Source organism: Coregonus clupeaformis, chromosome 11 (genome assembly GCF_020615455.1).
Source record: "Coregonus clupeaformis isolate EN_2021a chromosome 11, ASM2061545v1, whole genome shotgun sequence".
Lineage (NCBI taxonomy): Eukaryota > Metazoa > Chordata > Actinopteri > Salmoniformes > Salmonidae > Coregonus > Coregonus clupeaformis.
Window position 1 is genome coordinate 29,451,308 of NC_059202.1, and position 26,502 is coordinate 29,477,809.

The 26,502-nt window shown below is 43.1% G+C and overlaps 1 protein-coding gene across 5 annotated transcripts in view; it reads right to left on the bottom strand.

Moving 5' to 3' along the window:
* Positions 1-26,502, bottom strand: part of LOC121576747 (A-kinase anchor protein 13) — a 167,643-nt gene that overhangs the window by 114,649 nt on the left and 26,492 nt on the right. For all 5 annotated transcript variants that reach the window (XM_041890158.2, XM_041890154.2, XM_041890157.2 and 2 more), the window contains exon 2: positions 8,863-8,906. In XM_041890158.2, the coding sequence (XP_041746092.1) occupies positions 8,863-8,895 (33 nt within the window). In that variant the 5' untranslated portion in view covers positions 8,896-8,906. The remainder of the gene's footprint in view (positions 1-8,862; positions 8,907-26,502) is intronic.

The following is a 26,502-nucleotide window of genomic DNA, read 5'->3' on the forward strand; positions in this document are numbered from 1 at the left end:
AAAGACCCTTGGCATGACCCTGGACAACACCCTGTCGTTCTCCGCTAACATCAAAGTGGTGACCCGATCCTGCAGGTTCATGCTCTACAACATTCGCAGAGTACGACCCTACCTTACACAGAAAGCGGCACAGGTCCTAATCCAGGCACTTGTCATCTCCCGTCTGGATTACTGCAACTCGCTGTTGGCTGGGCTCCCTGCCTGTGCCATTAAACCCCTACAACTTATCCAGAACGCCGCAGCCCGTCTGGTGTTCGACCTTCCCAAGTTCTCTCATGTCACCCCGCTCCTCCGCACACTCCACTGGCTTCCAGTTGAGGCTCGCATCTACTACAAGACCATGGTGCTTGCCTACGGAGCTGTGAGGGGAACAGCAACTCCTTACCTTCAGGCTCTGATCAGACCCTACACCCAAACGAGGGCACTACGTTCATCCACCTCTGGCCTGCTAGCTCCCCTACCTCTACAGAAGCACAGTTCCCGCTCAGCCCAGTCAAAGCTATTTGCTGCTCTGGCACCCCAATGGTGGAACAAGCTCCCCCACGATGCCAGCACAGCGGAGTCACTGACCACCTTCCAGAGACACTTGAAACCCTACCTCTTTAAAGAATACCTGGAATAGTATAAAGTAATCCTTCCACCCCCCACCACCCCCATAAAAAAAAGAAGAAAAATAGTGGTTGTCCCACTTGCTATCATAAGTTGAATGCACCAATTTGTAAGTCGCTCTGGATAAGAGCGTCTGCTAAATGACGTAAATGTAAATGTACCGTGCGCAACAAACTGGGCATACATTTTCCAGAATCAATGTTCATTGATATTCCCATTTTAGTGTCTTCTCTGCACGCAATTTGAGGAGTTGAGACATAAATAAGGTATCGTTAGAAATGTTTAACTTCTCTATTAAAGTAAAAATAATGTCTCAATGTGTTTCGGTATCCATATGACTGATTCTGTTGGACCAAACCTCAAATGCAAATAGCGAGTTGAAACCGATCATTGAATTATCCACACTGCTCCACTACTCTGAATCATTTAGCACCAAGGCCATGACCAGAGTTGGTCCATGTTGGCTTAAAATCACACAGAGCCTAAACCTCTACTGTCAGAAACAAGTTCAAACACAATATTGGAAAAATAATTAGCTTTTTCTAGAGCTTGTGCTATGTGCAGGATGAGGATCCCTTGTTGAAATGTCTCTCCCTATGTGAACACCAGCATGTGCCAGCCACAGCACAGCCACACTGCACATTTGAATGAGTTCTGTCAAGAGTGGCTGGCATGGTGAGGTTTGCCCCGGCCCTGTTACATTCCTGACCCCTCTACTCACACTACACCACAGCCAGCACCCTACACCAGGGGGCTAACTCTGCGCTCACAGTCTCATTGTCAAAGGTTAGGAGTCAAGGAGAGATGAAGAAAGAGAGAAACAGAGAAATGGAATGAACTTCTCCATTGTGTAGTCTAGTCACTTCCTCCCTCCTCATCCTGCAGCCCTATGGGTGGGGCACCAGAGACTAAACAGTCATGTGTTTCAAAGCGTATCAACTCTTCTCACATCACTTAACTTATGTGTTCCATATAGAACAGGGGGGTTACTTGAGTTTATAGAACAGGGGGGTTACTTGACTGTTCAATATTTAGAATAAAATGAAAATGTATGCACTCACTAATTGTAAGTCGCTCTGGATAAGATTGTCTGCTAAATGAGTAAAATGTAATGTAAAAAGTTGACAAACGTCACGTAATGGACTGGAAACAGCAGACACACAGCAGGAATAAGCAACCAATAGTGACCACATACACAAGTACTGCAGCACATCTCAGTCACGTTGCTCTGCAGCTGTTAGTCTAGTTCAATGCCTGGCTCAGTGTGTAGGAGAGGTACTCCTAGAGAACATTTTAGAGTATAAATCAAATAACTTGTTTTCTGCATGCTTTCTGCCACCGCACACTGAACGTTTTTTTCTCCCCTCTCTTGACAGAATCCTGTACTTAGCCTTACCCACCACAACAGGCACAAAGAGTGATATGTTGCATGCTTCCAGAGAACACTGCTTTAGTTATGGAATATTTACTTTGTCAGTGGCTCTGACGTCAGTACATCAGCCAAGTAGAGTTTTGAAAGTAAATGCTGTGTTGCAAAATTAGGTAATCCAGCTGGCCACAAATATGAGGCCAACTAAGAACTGTATGTATGAATGTATTACATCAGAGTTGTAATAGCTGATCTTGCGTCTGAGAGCAGAATATCTGCGGTGGAGAGCAGGGCTGGGATCGGATCGGATCCTCAGAGTGATCAGGTTATGTTTGCTTTCCTCCCTGTTAATGAGAATACCAGCACATACACTGAATGTACAAAGCATTAGGAAAACCTTCCTAATATTGAGTTGCATCCCCTTTTTGCCATCAGAACAGCCTCAATCCATCAGGGCATGGACTCTACAATGTGTAGAAAGCGTTCCACAGGGATGCTGGCCCATGTTGACTCCAATGCTTCCCACAGTTGTGTCAAGTTCTTTTTTTCTTTCTTTTTTTTAGGGGGTAGATCAGCTTTAATATTGCTTATAGATTGTGGCATCATTTCCAATCCCCCATATATACAGTGGGGAAAAAAAGTATTTAGTCAGCCACCAATTGTGCAAGTTCTCCCACTTAAAAAGATGAGAGAGGCCTGTAATTTTCATCATAGGTACACGCCAACTATGACAGACAAATTGAGAGAAAAAAAATCCAGAAATTCACATTATAGGATTTTTAATGAATTTATTTGCAAATTATGGTGGAAAATAAGTATTTGGTCACCTACAAACAAGCAAGATTTCTGGCTCTCACAGACCTGTAACTTCTTCTTTAAGAGGCTCCTCTGTCCTCCACTCGTTACCTGTATTAATGGCACCTGTTTGAACTTGTTATCAGTATAAAAGACACCTGTCCACAACCTCAAACAGTCACACTCCAAACTCAACTATGGCCAAGACCAAAGAGCTGTCAAAGGACACCAGAAACAAAATTGTAGACCTGCACCAGGCTGGGAAGACTGAATCTGCAATAGGTAAGCAGCTTGGTTTGAAGAAATCAACTGTGGGAGCAATTAATAGGAAATGGAAGACATACAAGACCACTGATAATCTCCCTCGATCTGGGGCTCCACGCAAGATCTCACCCCGTGGGGTCAAAATGATCACAAGAACGGTGAGCAAAAATCCCAGAACCACACGGGGGACCTAGTGAATGACCTGCAGAGAGCTGGGACCAAAGTAACAAAGCCTACCATCAGTAACACACTACGCCGCCAGGGACTCAAATCCTGCAGTGCCAGACGTGTCCCCCTGCTTAAGCCAGTACATGTCCAGGCCCATCTGAAGTTTGCTAGAGTGCATTTGGATGATCCAGAAGAGGATTGGGAGAATGTCATATGGTCAGATGAAACCAAAATATAACTTTTTGGTAAAAACTCAACTCGTCGTGTTTGGAGGACAAAGAATGCTGAGTTGCATCCAAAGAACACCATACCTACTGTGAAGCATGGGGGTGGAAACATCATGCTTTGGGGCTGTTTTTCTGCAAAGGGACCAGGACGACTGATCCGTGTAAAGGAAAGAATGAATGGGGCCATGTATCGTGAGATTTTTAGTGAAAACCTCCTTCCATCAGCAAGGGCATTGAAGATGAAACGTGGCTGGGTCTTTCAGCATGACAATGATCCCAAACACACCGCCCGGGCAACGAAGGAGTGGCTTCGTAAGAAGCATTTCAAGGTCCTGGAGTAGCCTAGCCAGTCTCCAGATCTCAACCCCATAGAAAATCTTTGGAGGGAGTTGAAAGTCTGTGTTGCCCAGCGACAGCCCAAAAACATCACTGCTCTAGAGGAGATCTGCATGGAGGAATGGGCCAAAATACCAGCAACAGTGTGTGAAAACCTTGTGAAGACTTACAGAAAACGTTTGACCTGTGTCATTGCCAACAAATGGTATATAACAAAGTATTGAGACACTTTTGTTATTGACCAAATACTTATTTTCCACCATAATTTGCAAATAAATTCATAAAAAATCCTACAATGTGATTTTCTGGATTTCTTTTCCTCAATTTGTCTGTCATAGTTGACGTGTACCTATGATGAAAATTACAGGCCTCTCTCATCTTTTTAAGTGGGAGAACTTGCACAATTGGTGGCTGACTAAATACTTTTTTCCCCCACTGTATTTAAATATACAGTACCAGTCAAAAGTTTGGACACACCTACTCATTCAAGGGTTTTTCTACATTGTAGAATAATAGTCAAGACATATGGAATCATGTAGTAACCAAGAAAGTGTTAAACAAATCAAAATATATTTTATATTTGAGATTCTTCAAATAGCCACACTTTGCCTTGATGACAGCTTTGCACACTCTTGGTATTCTCTCAACCAGCTTCATGAGGTAGTCACCTGGAATGCATTTCAATTAACAGGTGTGCCTTCTTAAAAGTTAATTTGTGAAATGTATTTACTTCTTAATGCGTTTGAGCCAATAAGTTGTGTTGTGCCAAGGTAGGGGGGTATACAGAAGATAGCCCTATTTGGTAAAAGACCAAGTCCATATTATAGCAAGAACAGCTCAAAAAAGCAAAGAGAAACGACAGTCCATCATTACTTTAAGACATGAAGGTCAGTCAAAAATGGAACATTTCAAGAACTTTGAAAGTTTATTCAAGTGCAGTCGCAAAAACCATCAAGCGCTATGATGAAACTAGCTCTCATGAGGACGGCCACAGGGATGGAAGACTCAGAGTTACCTCTGCTGCAGAGGATAAGTTCATTAGAGTTACCAGCCTCAGAAATTGCAGCCCAAATAAATGCTTCACAGATTTCAAGTAACAGACACATCTCAACATCAACTGTTCAGAGGAGACTGTGAATCAGGCCTTCATGGTCGAATTGCTGCCTTGATGTCTTTGTGAGACGCGGTGTGGGTGAACGGATGATCTCCACATGTGTAGTTCCCACCGTAAAGCATGGAGGAGGAGGTGTTATGGTGTGGGGGTGCTTTGCAGGTGACACTGTCTGTGATTTATTTAGAATTCAAGGCACACTTAACCAGCATGGCTACCACAGCATTCTGCAGTGATATGCCATCCCATCTGGTTTGGGCTTAGTGGGACTATCATTTGTTTTTCAACAGGACAATGACCCAACACACCTTCAGGCTGTGCAAGGGCTTTTTGACCAAGAAGGAGAGTGATGGAGTGCTGCATCAGATTACCTGGCCTCCACAATCACCCGACCTCAACCCAATTGAGATGGTTTGGGATGAGTTGGACAGCAGAGTGAAAGAAAAGCAGCCAACAAGTGCTCAGCATATGTGGGAACTCCTTCAAGACTGTTGGAAAAGCAGTCCAGGTGAAGCTGGTTGAGAGAATGCCAAGAGTGTGCAAAGCTGTCATCAAGTCAAAGGGTGGCTATTTGAAGAATCTCAAATATAAACTATGTTTTGATTACTACATGATTCCATATGTGTTATTTCATAGTTTTTATGTCTTCACTATTATTCTACAATGTAGAAAATAGTAAAAATAAAGAAAAACCCTTGAATGAGTAGGTGTGTCCAAACTTTTGACTGGTACTGTAAATCTATATATAAATATAAATATATATATAAATAATCCTAAACCACATCTAGAGTGTTGCTTAGACACAGCTGCCTCCTGCCTCCGCCGGCTCCTGCTATATGTCTAAAGGCCCTGGGTTTCCTACTATATATCTGAAGGCCCGGGGTTTCCTGTTTGTTTACTGAGCATGCTCATGCCAGGAGGAGAGGAGCGCCCAGGCCTAGCTGTGTGCACTGAGCCCAGCTGATCCCCTTCTTCATGTGGCTGCTCCCTGAAATCAGACACCGCTGGGCCATGCATCACACAGCTACAAACTCTTCCTTCCCCTTCTCTACCCCCTTCCGCTCCACAGGCCGGGCGGAGTGCTCTGCTCAGGGATCCAATGGCAACTTGAAGCCCCATCCAAAGCCCCACCCACACACCCAGCTACAGGCCTCTAGAGCCAACTCATGCTACACACTAACAATAGGCCGCAGAGATGGTTCAGATATTGCTCAAGCCTCCCATTCGCAACACAGATATTACAGATTGTCACACAGATAATAATATCCATTGACCTCATTCACTCCACTTGTTCATTAATTTAAAGGGATACTTCAGGATTTTGGCAATGAGGTCCTTTATCTACTTCCCCAGAGTCAGGTGAACTTGTGGATACCATTTTTATGTCTCTGTGTCCAGTATGAAGGAAGTTGGAGGTAGTTTCGCGAGCCAATGTTAACTAGCGTTAGCACAATAATATGGCTATCTGCTAGCATGCAGATACCCATAGACTTCCAGTGCGCTAACGCTAGTTAGTATTTGCCCTAGCGCTAGTTAGCAACTTCCTTCAAACCGCAAGCAGAGACATAAAAATGGTATCCACAAGTTAATCTGACTCATTGCCAAAATCCCGAAGTCTCTTTAACTCCCTGCCTGGATACATCAACATGTTTTGATGTTTTAGAAAAAATGAGCCACTTAGCAAAGTCAAAGCAAACCTTTACGTTATTTAACCCCCACATTCTGTTCTGGGATATGAGCAACACTAAACCATGTTTACAGAGCAGACTTGGTTATGACCAAGAATATAGAGTGAGAACCTCACCACCAGCACAGACACATATGGCCATCATATGTCCATGTAAAGTTAGACCAGACAGCCTAGCCTAACAAAGGCAAGGTGAACATGGACAACCAGCTTTAACGAGAGGTACCACCTGCATGTTTTAAAGGAGTATAACAAGTTACAGTAACCCACATAATCTAATAACAGCGTTATGTCTGGAGCCCAGCCACCCTTCTGACACGTGGGCGCCTCATGCCTTGAGTAAATCTAATTAAACATACTTTAACCCAAGCAAAACACCAACATGCAATTACCCAGGGCAGCCCTATAACCCAGCCCACTGGCCCTCACTGTCACAGAGCACAGACAGACTATCACTCACTCAACCCAATGTTATGTACAGTTGAAGTAGGAAGTTTACATACACTTAGGTTGGAGTCATTAAAACTCGTTTTAAAACCACTCCACAAATTTCTTGTTAACAAACTATAGTTTTGGCAAGTCGGTTAGGACATCTACTTTGTGCATGACACAAGCAATTTTTCCAACAATTGTTTACAGACAGATTATTTCACTTATAATTCACTGTATCACAATTCCAGTGGGTCAGAAGTTTCCATACACTAAGTTGACTGTTCCTTTAAACAGCTTGGAAAATTCCAGAAAATGATGTCATGGCTTTAGAAGCTTCTGATAGGCTAATTGACATAATTTGAGTCAATTGGGGGTGTGTACCTGTGGATGTATTTCAAGGCCTACCTTCAAACTCAGTGCCTCTGCTTGACATCATGGGAAAATCAAAAGAAATCAGCCAAGACCTCAGAAAATAAATTGTAGACCTCCACAAGTCTGGTTCATCCTTGGGAGCAATTTCCAAACGTCTGATGGAACCACGTTCATCTGTACCAACAATAGTACGCAAGTATAAACACCATGGGACCACGCAGCCGTCATAACGCTCAGGAAGGAGACGCGTTCTGTCTCCTAGAGATGAACGTACTTTGGTGCGAAAAGTGCAAATCAATCCCAGAACAACAGCAAAAGGACCTTGTGAAGATGCTGGAGGAAACAGGTACAAAAGTATCTATATCCACAGTAAAACGAGTCCTATATCGACATAACCTGAAAGGCCGCTCAGCAAGGAAGAAGCCACTGCTCCAAAACCGCCATAAAAAAGCCAGTCTACGGTTTGCAACTGCACATGGGAACAAAAATAGAACTGTTTGCCATAATGTCCATCGTTATGTTCGGAGGAAAAAGGGGTAGGCTTGCAAGCCGAAGAACACCATCCCAACCGTGAAGCACGGGGGTGGCAGCATCATACTGTGGGGGTGCTTTGCTGCAGGAGGGACTGGTGCACTTCACAAAATAAATGGCATCATGAGGAAGGAAAATCATGTGGATATATTGAAGCAACATCAAGACATCAGTCAGGAAGTTAAAGCTTGGGTCTTCCAAATGGACAATGACCCCAAGCATACTTCCAAAGTTGTGGCAAAATGGCTTATGGACAACAAAGTCAAGTTATTGGAGTGGCCATCACAAAGCCCTGACCTCAATCCTATAGAACATTTGTGGGCAGAACTGAAAAAGCGTGTGCGAGCAAGGAGGCCTACAAACCTGACTCAGTTACACCAGCTCTGTCAGGAGGAATGGGCCAAAATTCACCCAACTTATTGTGGGAAGCTTGTGGAAGGCTACCAGAAACGTTTGACCCAAGTTAAACAATTTAAAGGCAATGCTACCAAATACTAATTGAGTGTATGTAAACTTCTGACCCACTGGGAATGTGATGAAATAAATAAAAGCTGAAATAAATCATTCTCTCTACTATTATTCTGACATTTCACATTCTTAAAATAAAGTTGTGATCCTAACTGACCTAAAACAGAATTTGTACTAGGATTAAATGTCAGAAATTGTGAAAAACTGAGTTTAAATGTATTTGGCTAAGGTGTATGTAAACTTCCGACTTAACTGTACACATCCATCCTATGTACAATCTTATATTATATTATGAATACATTTCTCTCTTTTATTCTTAGGTTCCTTTAATCAAAATATGTCAGTATTTAATTTACGTGTCACCAAAACAGAACTCTTTAATTATCTAAAGAAAATGGATTCCAACAACCATAATAGGTTTTGATGGTTTGAATCCATTTCCCAGATGCACCACAGACAGAAATACGATTTTGGATTAAAGTGGCGTACTTACATATAGCGGAGCTTGCTGTGGATTTAGTTTCATGACACTGGCCACTGTGGAGAGAAGAGAGAGAACATCAGTGTTAATAAATGTAGTAAACCCAGAAGCAGAGGGCAGCATGAGGTAAACAGCCATTATATAGCCTCACACTACCACTTCTCTGTGTCAGCTCCACACAACAGGCCAACAGCCTAAGTCAGACCATGGAAGGCGGTTGGGCTGCGGCAGCACTAGGCTTGGGTTCAGACAAGGCATTTAACAGACAACATCAGGCCTAATAACCATCATTAAGGGCACATTACAGAAATGTAGCTGCCTGGGCCTATAATGGCTACCCTGTTCCTCCTTTTTCTCTTTTCCCTAAACTAAGGAATCTAGCTGCTTTCTATGTCTGTGTAGAACACTGCAGACAGAGAGAGACCATTCCTGAGGTTTGGGCTTTGTTGTTAATGATTAAGGTCTAAATATTTTAGTATTTTCTGTGCTGTTTTCATGGACTGGCGGTTTAAAAAATGTCTGTGAAGATGTGGTGGAACTTGACTCCGATCAGCTGAGCACTTTGCATAAGTTTATTATAAAATATATGAACAATGAAATGAATAGGCCTACATGCAAAATTATCACCATAAATCATCTAAGCCAGTTACATGTAAATGTGACTTGTTTCAGGAAAATAGGCGTATGTCGCGTGTCACTACTTCACAAGAGAGCCATTTGAATGTAAACTTTTTTTTGGCAGAAATGCCTTCTGGAACATGTGAACTTTAATATGCCTTAATAACAAACTTGTATGCCGTCTGTAAATACGAATAAAATTGTTCAATTGCGAGCCTAGTTGGTTTAGCCACATTAAAAGACAGGAACCTTCCCGCTAGCCATGATTGGCTGAGATAATGAGTGGGCTGGACATGCCGAGAGATACGTTCGGATTGGTCTGCCATTATCACATAGTAGAACTGCAAAAGTGTTGCTCTCCACTTTCTGGAGGACCGAGTTTTGAAATCAGTGGAATACACTGTAGAATTAGTGTATGATAGCTAAGGAGATGGAGAAAATTCTGGCGTTTGATTGCAAATATGCAGACAGAGTCGAAAAGAGAACACACAGAACTATGTTGTATAAAACACTTGTCTCCGGATTACATCTTCAAACTAAGGCAACCATGGCATCCGTGACAGAGAGGTAGAAGCATTCATCCATGTATAAGGGTAAGTGTCTAACTACCTACATTTTCCAAAAAAAAATTAAGTTAAAGCGTACTGTTAGCTAGCTAGCTAATATTAGCTGGTTGGCTCACTAGCTAATGTTACGTGTATGATCTGTGTAGTAATATTATTCGTATCTCAGATCCATTTGCATAGCTAGTTATAGCCTAATGTTAGCTAGCTGGCTAACATTGAACCTGGTTGGTTAGCTACCTGCAGATTCATGCAGGATAGTAACGTTATGAGTTGGGATTATGGTTCATTGTTCAGCTAGCTAGCTAACTGTTACATGTCTAAACAAAAGTCTCCACTATGCAAGTAACCATTTCAATAGAATATTCATGATGTCACTGCGACAACTGTTGATAGACGTAGCTGATAAATTAGCTATGGCTATCTACTCTGATTTCAGAGCCCTCTCATCTGAGTGTGCTAGAGCGCAGAATAACTGACAAATTTACGAATGCTCAACACCCGTTGAATATGGCCGGTGTCAGTAAACGTTGGCAGAAAAGCGTAATTAAATTGTTGCCAGCAGCACAGTTGCAGTCACCAACGCTCTGGATAACATAAAAACAGCCTAACCAGCTCTGCTATGGTGAGTAAAGTGGTCAGATTGAGCTGTTCCCTCATTTGTGTCTGGAAGTAGCTAGCAAGCTAGCCAACGTTAGCCAGTTAGCTTGGGTGCTTGACTGCTGTTGTTAGGTCAGAACGCTTGGATCAACCCTACTCCTCGGCCAGAGCATCCAGTGTGCGCTCTGAACGCTCAGAGCGCGAAACGCTCTGTATTTACGAACGGACAATCTAACAACGCTCTGAGTTTACGAACGCCCAGAGTGCATTCTGAGCACACTCTGGCACTCCAGATTGAATTTACGAACACACCCGTAGTATAAACCAGCCTTTAGTCTTGAACTCTTTGGTTTTTTAGTACATGGCCTCACGCGTGAATCCTTAAAGAGATGGGTGGGGCTAAGGCTTAAGAGGGTGTGAACAATGCTGAATGGGTGTAGACAAAGAAGAGCTCTCCAGTAGGTGTACCAAAACATTCAAGGGCCATTTTCTCAAAAGTGAGGTTACAAGTTTATCAACTTTCAAAGCAGAATTACTTTCCCATTGTTCCTCAACTGTGGTGTATGATATACCATTTTCTAGCTCTGAGTCTCTACTTTTATCCAATGTAAAAAATACAATTTCAAATGTTGCTACATAAGACCGAATCGAGCCGGTTGGTCACAAATAAGAATGAAATACAGACTCTGATCCCGGGTCAGCTGATCTGTGTGACGAGGCTCTGTTCAAAGCAGCAACAGGAAGTGTCTCCATTGAGAAGAGAACAGAGAGTCCTAACAGGCCTGGCTGGCACGAGCCCTGCCATTCATCCCAAACATGTCACTTTGCATGGCAAGTAGAGACCCATAGATATGCACAGGCAAGGAAACTGTTATTGCCCATTAAATACAACAACACAGACAATGTTGTACTGCAGTGAGCAAAGGTAACTTTTAAAGAGACAGTAGCATTAGTTTTCCAAATGCAATACTCATTTCCTCTTTAGCATTACTTCATCATGTACTATAAACTCACTTTGAACTTGCACCAGTTGTTATATCGTATTTGATCAATGCATAAAACCACACACACGAACAAACACGCTTAAGGCTGCCTGCCTTCTACACATCACAGAGTGACTGTGACACAGACCTCACTTCAGGTATATGTTTTGAGAGAACAGAGCAGGTCTGAGACTATGTGCGTGTGCCCTTGCCATTCTTTGGAATCTCAGTGTGCTGCCGAGCATGATACCCACGTGCAACAGGGCGTGGGCTCTAACCAGCTCTACCCGGGCATGAAAACATCCACGCACCACACACTAGGCCTTACTCAGACCACAGCAACACTGACTGAACTTGTCGCAACTAGCCTCTATTGTATCATTGGGGAGAATGTTCTCTCATGTCAATCAATTAGGGCATCCTTTTTATCTGTGAAGCAACCGTTCAATGGGAGTGGAGTAAATGGAAAGCCCTTCCTCCTCATTATTATCTTGTCCACCTTCTGTCTACTTCAGATGATAATCCACCCCCCACTATTGTTTAGCAATCAGCCTCAAGTCACGTTCTGCAGGGGGGAATTTAAAGAGGCAATCTGATTATTGAGTCTCAAGTCACAGAGTGTACCCATGCCCACTGACAAAATGGAAAACTGATTTGCTTTTGGAAAAATATATATGACTTTAAACCTAAGTTGCAGTCCTGTAGATGCCGGTCACTCACATAGAAGGTCTCTCTAATCCTATATTGTGATGTCAAACTCTCTGTTATAATTCCCTTTAAAACCACCAGCACAACTGCACAGACCATAGCCCTGCCTGCCCAACCCCCACTATAAGCCACTGCTGCAGCTTGAGCCCCAGCCCCATTCTACCCCTTTCCTCATCAAAGCCCCTGTTCCAGTCCCAGCTTAACCCCCATGAACCCTCATGGTGAGTACCAGCCCCAGCCTCAGCTCCAGCCTCATCCACAGTCCCAGCCTTAGAGGGTCTTCATACTTACTAGACTTTTTCACAAAAATACCCACGGCTACACATATTCTGCAATGTAAACTTCAAAACTTATCACGTCTCGACCGCTACCTCCGGACGTAGCACACGACACTCGCCCGAACAGTTGCCCCCATCTAAGCAGGGCAGTGTAAACAAATGTCTTGTTGAGCAAGTATTCGATTGTAATAGCATAGCAATGTTTTTGAAACAGCTGAAATATACAGACATTGTCCTTCTTTTTGAGATTTGTTTTATTGAGTTTTTCCTGAAATTGTAGTAACAGCCTGTTAACGTTCTGAAATTGTCACCATAGTTTTAAATCTCAACAGTGTTTATTACTTTTTTTTGGGTTCGACTGCACTGAGCCACCGAGGTCCATGCAAGAAGCAACTCCTCAGGGAATTATCAACGATTTCAGTCGCAATTTGCGACCCATGGGGTGGCGCACAATTGGCCCAGTGTCGTCCAGGGTAGGGGAGGGAATGGCCGGCAGGGATGTAGCTCAGTTGGTAGAGCATGGTGTTTGCAACACCAGGGTTGTGGGTTCGATTCCCACGGGGGGCCAGTATGAAAAAAAATAAAGAATGAAAAAAATTTGTTTTTATGTATGCACTCACTAACTGTAAGTTGCTCTGGAAAAGAGCGTCTGCTAAATGACTAAAATGTAAATGTAATGTATTCATCCCCCTTGGTGTTTTCCCTATTTTGTTGCATTACAACCTGTAATTTAAATGGATTTTTATTTGGATTTCATGTAATGGACATGCACAAAATAGTCCAAATCGGTGAAGTGAAATTAAAAAAACAACGTGTTTCAAAAAATTCAAAAAAATAAATAACAGAAAAGTGGTGAGTGCATATGTATTCATCCCCTTTGCTATGAAGCCCCTAAATAAGATCTGGTCCAACCAATTACCTTCAGAAGTCACATAATTACTTAAATAAAGTCCACCTGTGTGCAATCTAAGTGTCACATGATCTGTCACATGATCTCAGAATATATACAGTGGGGAGAACAAGTATTTGATACACTGCCGATTTTGCAGGTTTTCCTACTTACAAAGCATGTAGAGGTCTGTAATTTTTATCATAGGTACACTTCAACTGTGAGAGACGGAATCTAAAACAAAAATCCTGAAAATCACATTGTATGATTTTTAAGTAATTAATTTGCATTTTATTGCATGACATAAGTATTTGATACATCAGAAAAGCAGAACTTAATATTTGGTACAGAAACCTTTGTTTGCAATTACAGAGATCATACATTTCCTGTAGGTCTTGACCAGGTTTGCACACACTGCAGCAGGGATTTTGGCCCACTCCTCCATACAGACCTTCTCCAGATCCTTCAGATTTAGGGGCTGTCGCTGGGCAATACGGACTTTCAGCTCCCTCCAAAGATTTTCTATTGGGTTCAGGTCTGGAGACTGGCTAGGCCACTCCAGGACCTTGAGATGCTTCTTACGGAGCCACTCCTTAGTTGCCCTGGCTGTGTGTTTCGGGTCATTGTCATGCTGGAAGACCCAGCCACGACCCATCTTCAATGCTCTTACTGAGGGAAGGAGGTTGTTGGCCAAGATCTCGCGAGACATGGCCCCATCCATCCTCCCCTCAATACGGTGCAGTCGTCCTGTCCCCTTTGCAGAAAAGCATCCCCAAAGAATGATGTTTCCACCTCCATGCTTCACGGTTGGAATGGTGTTCTTGGGGTTGTACTCATCCTTCTTCTTCCTCCAAACACGGCTTTAGACCAAAAAGCTATATTTTTGTCTCATCAGACCACATGACCTTCTCCCATTCCTCCTCTGGATCATCCAGATGGTAATTGGCAAACTTCAGACGGGCCTGGACATGCGCTGGCTTGAGCAGGGGGACCTTGCGTGCGCTGCAGGATTTTAATCCATGACGGCGTAGTGTGTTACTAATGGTTTTCTTTGAGACTGTGGTCCCAGCTCTCTTCAGGTCATTGACCAGGTCCTGCCGTGTAGTTCTGGGCTGATCCCTCACCTTCGTCATGATCATTGATGCCCCACGAGGTGAGATCTTGCATGGAGCCCCAGACCGAGGGTGATTGACCGTCATCTTGAACTTCTTCCATTTTCTAATAATTGCGCCAACAGTTGTTGCCTTCTCACCAAGCTGCTTGCCTATTGTCCTGTAGCCCATCCCAGCCTTGTGCAGGTCTACAATTTTATCCCTGATGTCCTTACACAGCTCTCTGGTCTTGGCCATTGTGGAGAGGTTGGAGTCTGTTTGATTGAGTGTGTGGACAGGTGTCTTTTATACAGGTAACGAGTTCAAATAGGTGCAGTTAATACAGGTAATGAGTGGAGAACAGGAGGGCTTCTTAAAGAAAAACGAACAGGTCTGTGAGAGCCGGAATTCTTACTGGTTGGTAGGTGATCAAATACTTATGTCATGCAATAAAATGCAAATTAATTACTTAAAAATCATACAATGTGATTTTCTGGATTTTTGTTTTAGATTCCGTTTCTCACAGTTGAAGTGTACCTATGATAAAAATTACAGACCTCTACATGCTTTGTAAGTAGGAAAACCTGCAAAATCGGCAGTGTATCAAATACTTGTTCTCCCCACTGTACACCTGTTCTGAAAGGCCCCAGGGTCTGCAACACCACTAAGCAAGGGGCACCACCAAGCAACTAAGGAGCTCTCCAAACAGGTCAGGGACAAAAAATATCCGAAACTTTGAACATCCCACGGAGCACCATTAAATCAATTATTAAAAAATGGAAAGAATATGGCACCACAACAAACTGGCCAAGAGAGGGCTGCCCACCAAAACTCACGGACAAGGCAAGGAGGGCATTAATCAGAGAGGCAACAAAGACACCAAAGATAACCCTGAAGGAGCTGCAAAGCTCCACAGCGGAGAGTGGAGTATCTGTCCATAGGACCACTTTAAGCCGTACATTCCAGAGCTGGGCTTTTTCGGAAGAGTTACTTACAGAAAAAAATAAGCAAACACGTTTGGTGTTCGCCAAAAGGCATGTGGGAGGCTCCCCAAACATATGGAAGAAGGTACTCTGGTCAGATGAGACTAAAATTGAGCTTTTTGGCCATCAAGGAAAACGCTATGTCTGGCGCAAACCCAACACCTCTCATCACCCCGAGAATACCATCCCCACAGTGAAGCATGGTGGTGGCAGCATCATGCTGTGAGGATGTTTTTCATCGGCAGGGACTAGGAAACTGGTCAGAATTGAAGGAATGATGGATGGCGCTAAATACAGGGAAATTCTTGAGGGAAACCTGTTTCAGTCCTCCAGAGATTTGAGACTGGGACGGGGGTTCACCTTCCAGCAGGACAATGACCCTAAGCATACTGCTAAAGCAACACTTGAGTGGTTTAAGGGGAAACATTTAAATGTCTTGGAATGGCCTAGACAAAGCCCAGACCTCAATCCAATTGAGAATCTGTGGTATGACTTACAGATTGCTGTACACCAGCGGAACCCATCCAACTTGAAGGAGCTGGAGCAGTTTTGTCTTGAAGAATGGGCAAAAATCCCAGTGGCTAGATGTTCCAAGCTTATAGAGACATATCCCAAGAGACTTGCAGCTGTAATTGCGGCAAAAGGTGGCTCTACAAAGTATTGACTTTGGGGGGGTGAATAGTTATGCATGCTCAAGTTCTGTTTTTTTGTCTTATTTCTTGTTTGTTTCACAATACAACATATTTTGCATCTTCAAAGTGGTAGGCATGTTGTGTAAAATAAATGATACAAACACCCAAAAAATCCATTTTAATTCCAGGTTGTAAGGCAAGAAAATAGGAAAAATGCCAAGGGGGGTGAATACTTTCGCAAGCCACTGTAGCATAATGTTACCTAGCTGTGTAGCCTATATTATAATATGAATTACACTGTATGATAATGCTACTGTACATTTATATTCGTATGGAGAGGTAAATGTTCTTTATTGATATGCTAACATTATTTGATCATGAAGCATGTTGTTAGTTAGCTAGCTCCCCAGCAGGAGTGAGCTGTATAAGTGTAAGGACGAGAAGATAAAGACTAATTGTCTGCACATGCTTGTGGATTGTTGCATTATCCAAGAGTGTAATATGACATTTTGTTTAAAGTATCGCCTTTTCTTAAACAAGCCATACAAAGCTGGTTACAATTTCAGTTTTATCCTCCAGAAAAGATACAACAAATGTTATGGTTAAACTCAAATATCCTGATTAATAAAAAAACATTCTTTATGGAAAAAATGTTTAAAATTGGTATTATATTTATTGAAAAATATATGCACTCACTAACATGACTAAAATGTAAATGTAAATTAATGATATTATGAATAGAAACGGTGGAGTTATGTCACATATGCAGCTATCGAAAATATATGGGAATGTCTGCTCAATCCAAACTTACAACCAACTGATTGCAAAATAAATGGGAAGAGATTTTCGATGTTCGATGGCACATGGTTTATGAACTGGTACAAAAAACAACTCTTGATTCAACATTTCAAGTTTTTCAATTTAAGTTATTATATACAATTCTTGCCACCAGCAGAATGCTATATATGGAGCATACAGTGAGGGAAAAAAGTATTTGATCCCCTGCTGATTTTGTACGTTTGCCCACTGACAAAGAAGTGATCAGTCTATGATTTTAATGGTAGGTTTATTTGAACAGTGAGAGACAGAATAACAACAACAAAATCCAGAAAAACGCATGTCAAAAATGTTATAAATTGATTTGCATTTTAATGAGGGAAATAAGTATTTGACCCCCTCTCAATCAGAATGATTTCTGGCTCCCAGGTGTCTTTTATACAGGTAACGAGCTGGGATTAGGAGCACACTCTTTAAAGGGAGTGCTCCTAATCTCAGTTTGTTACCTGTATAAAAGACACCTGTCCACAGAAGCAATCAATCAATCAGATTCCAAACTCTCCACCATGGCCTAGACCAAAGAGCTCTCCAAGGATGTCAGGGACAAGATTGTAGACCTACACAAGGCTGGAATGGGCTACAAGACCATCACCAAGCAGCTTGGTGAGAAGGTGACAACAGTTGGTGCGATTATTCACAAATGGAAGAAACACGAAAGAACTGTCAATCTCCCTCGGCCTGGGGCTCCATGCAAGATCTCACCTCGTGGAGTTGCAATGATCATGAGAACGGTGAGGAATCAGCCCAGAACTACACGGGAGGATCTTGAGTCAATGATCTCAAGGCATCTGGGACCATAGTCACCAAGAAAAAATTGGTAACACACTACGCCGTAAAGGACTGAAATCCTGCAGCGCCCGCAAGGTCCCCCTGCTCAAGAAAGCACATATACAGGACCGTCTGAAGTTTGCCAATGAACATCTGAATGATTCAGAGGAGAACTGGGTGAAAGTGTTGTGGTCAGATGAGACCAAAACGGAGCTCTTTGGCATCAACTCAACTCGCCGTGTTTGGAGGAGGAGGAACGCTGCCTATGACCCCAAGAACACCATCCCCACCGTCAAACATGGAGGTGGAAACATTATGCTTTGGGGGTGTTTTTCTGCTAAGGGGACAGGACAACTTCACTGCATCAAAGGGACGATGGACGGGGCCATGTACCGTCAAATCTTGGGTGAGATCCTCCTTCCCTCAGCCAGGGCATTGAAAATGGGTCGTGGATGGGTATTCCAGCATGACAATAACCCAAAACACATGGCCAAGGCAACAAAGGAGTGGCTCAAGAAGAAGCACATTAAGGTCCTGGAGTGGCCTAGCCAGTCTCCAGACCTTAATCCCATAGAAAATCTGTGGAGGGAGCTGAAGGTTCGAGTCGCCAAACGTCAGCCCCGAAACCTTAATGACTTGGAGAAGATCTGCAAAGAGGAGTGGGACAAAATCCCTCCTGAGATGTGTGCAAACCTGGTGGCCAACTACAAGAAACGTCTGACCTCTGTGATTGCCAACAAGGGTTTTGCCACCAAGTACTAAGTCATGTTTTGCAGAGGGGTCAAATACTTATTTCCCTCATTAAAATGCAAATCAATGTATAAAATTTTTTACATGCGTTTTTCTGGATTTTTTTGTTGTTATTCTGTCTCTCACTGTTCAAATAAACCTACCATTAAAATTATAGACTGATCATGTCTTTGTCAGTGGGCAAACTTACAAAATCAGCAGGGGATCAAATACTTTTTTCCCTCACTGTATAACAATCTCAGCTCTGTAGATTTTGCTGCGAAGAGACAGAATCATTAGATCAATTATTCTGGTATTGCTCCTATGTAGCTTGTTTCTGATCACAGGTCCAGGAATGGTTAAGAAATCATAACATTCAGTTAAAATTAACCTTATAAATAGCAGTGTTGGGCGATTTGGAAAGCCATAGTCCGTCAATAAATAATATAACAATACTCGTAAAAAAAATACTCCTGAGTGTCTAAGGCACTGCATCGCAGTGCTAACTGTGCCACTAGAGATCCTGGTTCGAATCCAGGCTCTGTCGCAGCCGGCCGCGACCGGGAGACTCATGGGCGGCGCACAATTGGCCCAGCGTCATCCAGGGTAGGGGAGGGAATGGCCGGCAGGAATGTAGCTCAGTTGATAGAGCATGGCGTTTGCAATGCCAGGGTTGTGGGTTCAATTCCCACGGGGGGCCAGTATAAAAAAAATAATAAAAAAAATATGTATTCACTAACTGTAAGTCGCTCTGGATAAGAGCGTCTGCTAAATGACTAAAATGAAATGTAAAATGAAAGGTTTTCATCTTTAGCTCACAATCTGTGGATACTATACAATTAGAAAGGTTCAACATTTATGTAAAACATCACAGCACAATTGAAAAATATATGGCACATGGAAACCAAACGAGGGTGGTCTATGACAGCTTTGCACACTTTTGGCATTCTCTCAACCAGCTTCACCTGGAATGCTTTTCCAACAGTCTTGAAGGAGTTCCCAAGAGTGTGCAAAGCTGTCTTCAAGGCAAAGGGTGGCTATTTGAAGAATCTCAAATATAAAATATATTTTGATTTGTTTAACACTTTTTTGGTTACTACTTGATTCCATATGTGTTATTTCATAGTTTTGATGTCGTCACTATTATTCTACAATGTAAGAAATTGTACATATATAGAAAAACCCTTGAATGAGTAGGTGTGTCCAAACTTTTGACTGGTAATGTATATGTAGCAGAAAAGCTGTAAAAATATACACTGCTCAAAAAAATAAAGGGAACACTTAAACAACACAATGTAACTCCAAGTCAATCACACTTCTGTGAAATCAAACTGTCCACTTAGGAAGCAACACTGGCTGATGTTTTGGTCACTTTTGAATGCTGGCGGTGCTTTCACTCTAGTGGTAGCGTGAGACGGAGTCTACAACCCACACAAGTGGCTCAGGTAGTGCAGCTCATCCAGGATGGCACATCAATGCGAGCTGTGGCAAGAAGGTTTGCTGTGTCTGTCAGCGTAGTGTCCAGAGCATGGAGGCGCTACCAGGAGACAGGCCAGTACATCAGGAGACGTGGAGGAGGCCGTAGGAGGGCAACAACCCAGCAGCAGGACCGCTACCTCCGCCTTTGTGCAAGGAGGAGCAGGAGGAGCACTGCCAGAGCCCTGCAAAATGACCTCCAGCAGACCACAAATGTGCATGTGTCTGCTCAAACGGTCAGAAACAGACTCCATGAGGGTGGTATGAGGGCCCGACGTCCACAGGTGGGGGTTGTGCTTACAGCCCAACACCGTGCAGGACGTTTGGCATTTGCCAGAGAACACCAAGATAGGCAAATTCGCCACTGGCGCCCTGTGCTCTTCACAGATGAAAGCAGGTTCACACTGAGCACATGTGACAGACGTGACAGAGTCTGGAGACGCTGTGGAGAACGTTCTGCTGCCTGCAACATCCTCCAGCATGACCGGTTTGGCGGTGGGTCAGTCATGGTGTGGGGTGGCATTTCTTTGGGGGGCCGCACAGCCCTCCATGTGCTCGCCAGAGGTAGCCTGACTGCCATTAGGTACCGAGATGAGATCCTCAGACCCCTTGTGAGACCATATGCTAGTGCGGTTGGCCCTGGGTTCCTCCTAATGCAAGACAATGCTAGTCCTCATGTGGCTGGAGTGTGTCAGCAGTTCCTGCAAGAGGAAGGCATTGATGCTATGGACTGGCCCGCCTGTTCCCCAGACCTGAATCCAATTGAGCACATCTGGGACATCATGTCTTGCTCCATCCACCAACGCCACGTTCCACCACAGACTGTCCAGGAGTTGGCGGATGCTTTAGTCCAGGTCTGGGAGGAGATCCCTCAGGAGACCATCCGCCACCTCATCAGGAGCATGCCCAGGCGTTGTAGGGAGGTCATACAGGCACGTGGAGGCCACACACACTACTGAGCCTCATTTTGACTTGTTTTAAGGACATTACATCAAAGTTGGATCAGCCTGTAGTGTGGTTTTCCACTTTAATTTTGAGGGTGACTCCAAATCCAGACCTCCATGGGTTGATACATTTGATTTCCATTGATAATTTTTGTGTGATTTTGTTGTCATAACATTCAACTATGTAAAGAAAAAAGTATTTAATAAGATTGTTTCATTCATTCAGATCTAGGATGTGTTGTTTAAGTGTTCCCTTTCTTTTTTTGAGCAGTGTATATATATATATATATATATATATATATATATATTTGTCCTCCGAAGAGGGATGGTTTAATAAATCAAAATAAAATTATAATAAAAAAATAAAAAGAGTAATATGGTTTGGTTGCATTTTTCAATATTGCAACATGTTTTAGAAGAAAAGTTGCTTGGATTGTTATATAGTTTGTGCTTACTGGCTAGTGGCTACTGTGATATCTACGTTGAATATAAGCTGCGGACCAAGAATGTTGCATTGCCAGCCACAATGAAAGGTAAGGTAAGGATGTAATGTGACTTAATCTCTCGTAGTGGGAATAGGGCCTTAAACCCAGCCACATGCTGACCCCCTGCCACAGGCTCCAGACAGGGGACCTGACAGCCTGCTGCTATTGACCTCCCACTCACTAAACAGGTGCTGATTTAACATGGAACTCATTCCAAATATATCATCAGCTTCTCCACATACTGAGCAGTGAAGTCATCACCAACAGCGAGGAACATCTCAATCTCTGCCAGTAGCCAGGACGGTGAGCTGCTGAACATGGCTACAGAGGGGATATTAAGAATGACAAAGGAAAAGAAACCGCAAAGAGACAAAAGTGGCTCCCTGAAGAAGAAAAACACTATAGGATGGGCCAGGAGAGCGACTGTAGCGGCAGACTGCAGAATCAGCAAGGCTGCGGTTTGCCACACCATATCCATGTCTAAAGGCATTCACAAAAAAGTATAGGGGGGAAGCTGTTGTTTGTGTGCCTTGGCTAGCTCTCTCTGGCACCGCTGAAACTCGACCCATACATTTGGTCTGCTAAAAAAAAAAACATAAACCCCCATAAAAAGCCCACTATTCCAGAGGGGGAGAGGACAGGACAGGAAGTGGGGATCCAAATAGGGGGTATGGACAACAGGCAGCTCAGAGTCAGCTCCTCACCAACATCATGAATAAGTCTGGAGGAGCGAGGGGGCATCCATCATGGGGCAGGTCATGCTCTCTGTTCCTGGGACAGTTTCTAGTTCTTTCCTCAGTAAATGGTGCTATTGTTGGAGTCAGATACACAGACAGGATAGAGGGATAATCAGCTGGCTCTAATTATACACATTGATATCATCCTGACGCCCAAAGTCCTCACAGTCCAGTCCTGCAGACAGAAAGACAGAGGGATGGACACACACATCTCTATACAGACTGACTCCCACAGACAGAGCTTGAACTCTGACCTGTAAAGCATCCGGACATCCACTGGCTGTCAAAAAGCTGTGAGGAGAGATGCTAGTAGGGCTGTCCCAGACAAAAAAAAATATTGTTAGACCGAGAGTCGTCTGTTGTTTCGACCAATTGATTAGTCAACATTTTTAAATGTGTATTTTTCCATATATGAAATAAACTATATGTAGGCTACTGAGCTTGTCTGATGATTTAAGCATCATAAAGACACAAAAATTACTAAAGAGGGAGCCAGAGATCAATATAGCCTAACCAGAAGAAACAAAACCTGTTCCCGACCCTCCTCCTCCCGCTGCCCAGTTAAGCTCCTGAAGTTGCCGGTAATAGGTTATACCAGCGGTCTGCAACCTTTTCCATTTGGAATGCCAAGTTATCCTAACTTTCTACTGATCTGCGTGCCAGTTATGATTTTTATATACACATTTTCGTGGAACAGTTTAATTTCATTTAGAATAAAGTCTTCATATCTCAAAATCAAATGGCATGTGGTTAATCAAAATTATATAAATCTAAAAGTAACTTCTATTGTCATTGCCAATATGTAAAATAGCCAACATAAAGCCAACAAATAAAAACATTGCAGCTCCCAGGTAGAAAATATCCTGATGAAAATAGATATCCTTTAAATCACATTGGTCAGGCCACTCCTCAGTAAAAGGCACTTGACAGCCCACTTGGAGTTTTCCAAAAGTCACCTCAGGCCATGATAAACAAGATTCTCTGGTCTGATGAAACCAAGATTGAACTATTTGGCCTGAATGCCAAGCGTCACGTCTGGAGGAAACCTGGCACCATCTCTACGGTGAAGCATGGTGGTGGCAGCATCATGCTGTGGGCATGTTTTTCAGCGGCAGGGAGACTAGTCAGGATCGAGGGAAAGATGAACGGAGCAAAGTACAGAGAGATCCTTGATGAAAACCTGCTCCAGAGCGCTCAGGACCTCAAACTGGGGCGAAAGTTCACCTTCCAACAGGACACCGACCCTTAGCACACAGCCAAGACAACGCAGGAGTGGCTTCGGGACAAGTCTCAATGTCCTTGAGTGGCCGGACTTGAACCCAATCGAACATCTCTGGAGAAACCTCTGGAGGGACCTGAAAATAGCTGTGCAGTGACGCTCCCCATCCAACCTGACAGTGCTTGAGAGGATCTGCAGAGAAGAATGGGAGAAACTCCCCAAATACAGGTGTGCCAAGCTTATAGCGTCATACCCAAGAAGTCTCAAGGCTGTTATCGCTGCCAAAGGTGCTTCAACAATGTACTGAGTAAAGGGTCTGAATACTTATGTAAATGAGATATTTCCGTTTTTTATTTTTAATACATTTGCCAAAATTGACAAAAAACTGTTTTTGCTTTGTCATTATGGGGTATTGTGTGTAGATTGAGGAGGGAAAAAACTATTTAATAAATGTTAGAATAAGGCAGTAACGTAACAAAATGTGGAAAAAGTAAAGGGGTCTGAATACTTTCCGAATGCATTGAATGCATTAACATAAATTACCGTAACCAAACAAACATTGTAGATTAGAAATTATGGGAATTAACGGTAAATGTACCACTGGTGATACTAATGGATTAGTCCACTCAGACAGGCATGAATCAAATGTGTCTCGTGTGCTATCATTTTTTGTTATATATTTGCCACTGCTCGACTAAAAGAAATCTCGGTTGACCAAACAATTGACCAGTCGACTAAATGGGGTAAGCCCTAGATGCTGGCCAAGCTTGACTTTCAGAATATCACATTCTGCCTCTGTAATGCAGCATATTTTTGTTAAAGTTACACATACCATACCAATGTCTTTCAAAAGACACAAACATGGCTAAAACAAAAAATAACACAAAGCTAGAACAAGAGTGGGATTATAGCATAAAACAGCTACATGATTTCCAATACATGGAAAGCGATTTGGCCATATTTGTTTCACTTTAGTCGTAGATGAACCTGCAGGGCTTCCGTAGTAAGGTCGGGTCCCCTGATAGTAATGCTTAACAACAGGCCAGGGTACCTGCGGTGCATGACGGAGTGTTGCCTGGGGATTATTCTATACATCCAGAGAAATACCCGTTATTAACCTATACTAACAACATCTGATCTTCAAAGGGATTGAGAGGAGAGGGCCTGGCTCGCTGCTACTGCCCTGAAGTTGTAGTTGTTGTACAATAGACCACAGAACGAGTTCAGCCAGTGTAAACCAATACTGTTCTGCATAAAAGATTGCTGCTATAAGTTATGTAAGCAATGTTTTTATCAACATAACACTTACAATTGTATTTTTGGTTTTGCCTTTTCATGCCAAAAATGTGAATCAGCATAAAAAAGAACCAGCCACTCATTCTACACTCGAAGACATTTGAGTAAAAGGAGAGAAAGTGCTTACCGGTATTGTAATGCCAATAATGGCTTTACTCAGTAATGGAACATGCAGTCTGACAAACCATGACACAACTAACATATTTACTCTATGTTTGTATACATCCTTGGGTTGTTGTCTCAGTCTGTGTGGATGAGAGGAGTGTGTGTGGAGTTGATTTGCCTCAGTGCCCTCATAAGGGTTTAAGTTTATGGGTTGTGGTGGTGGCCTGAATGGGTAATCAGTAAACAGAGGAATTGTGGCACATACCTCAGTGTGGTAGAAAGAGGCGTTGTTCCGCAACAAGAATAAGGTAAGTGAGTTTAACTCGATTTAGCAATCTGGTGAAACACAGACCAGCGACACAGATGCTTAGAGCAGGCTGCAAAGTCTGTCAGGTTAGAGACCTAGAAGTAGTTTCCCACTAAACAAAAACAGATAACTATGGTCAATCCCAGAATGAGTGGAGAACTCTGTGGAGTTCAGCAACTAAGGCCAGACACCTGTTTGTTTAGTCTGAGTAAATACATCAGACCACAGACTCTTCAGCGCTAGGCTCTACCTCTGGTCTCTGTTAGGGAGGCATTAACTGCACCTAAACTGTCTCTTTCTCTTAATAAAATCATAAAGTATTAAAGTTCTGGTGCAAAACTTACATACTGCAAATCAAATGCAAGGGAGGACCCCAGCAGTAAGTCTAGAGAGAGAGACAGCATTAATGTACTGTAGTAGGTAAGCCAATTCCCTGTTGCACTACACAATTACCAGGGAGGGATATTATTGTGTGGATGTGGATGATGCTGAGACTACAGCATGAATGACATGAAGCCTGAAATAGCATTAGGTGATTACGGATTAGCTGGCTAACGCTAACCCATTCATTACATTACATTACCTTTAATCCTCATTCATCTGCACAATACATCCCAACAGAGAAAAAAACAATTAATGGATGATAAGGACTCCCATGTCTTTCAACAAAACACAATGACCGTCATGAGTTATTATATGAAAAGCATGGCAGCTATGCGGTATCATGGTATAAGAGCACGGCTGGAGCCCTGGTGGAGACTCTCATGCTGTTACATGTGCATGCCTCCGTCATGGTGGAGGAATGCATGAACAATCTGAGCTACAGGGGCTGATGTTCATTCACAAGGGTCTGCAGAAATTGTTTGGATGTCAATGTCCCCCCCGGTGGTGGTGTTGGTGCTGGGTGTGTGTGTGTATTTACAGAGGCGACTGAGGGATAACAGTGCATCGGGGGTTGATGGCGTCGACGCGCACACACACACACACCTTTGTGACATCAACAGGATGTAGAATGTGTCACTCTCTAAGGAACCTCCTAGTGGAACATGGGAAAACCTTTGTACTGTGGACCAGTCAGGCCCTCTGAGAGGTCAGGGGTCATGTGCACCTAAGGTCATCTCCTGAAGGCAGATTTCAGCATTACATAACTGGTTACGTAGCTGATACCCATATGCAGGACTACAGAGTACATGGCAAAGGCTATGGGCTATCTGAATTTTTCTTACTCAAAGCCTGGTATCTCTCTAGCTATGACCAAGCCATAATATGGTGGGAACAAACCATTATGTTAGGTAATGGTTACATTAAAGAGATTCTCCGGTAGGTTTGTATATTTATTTGCCGGTAGTTCTGAAAGTAGCGCTCACAGGCCAAAAGTGGTACTAGCCTCCAAAGTTCCGGAGC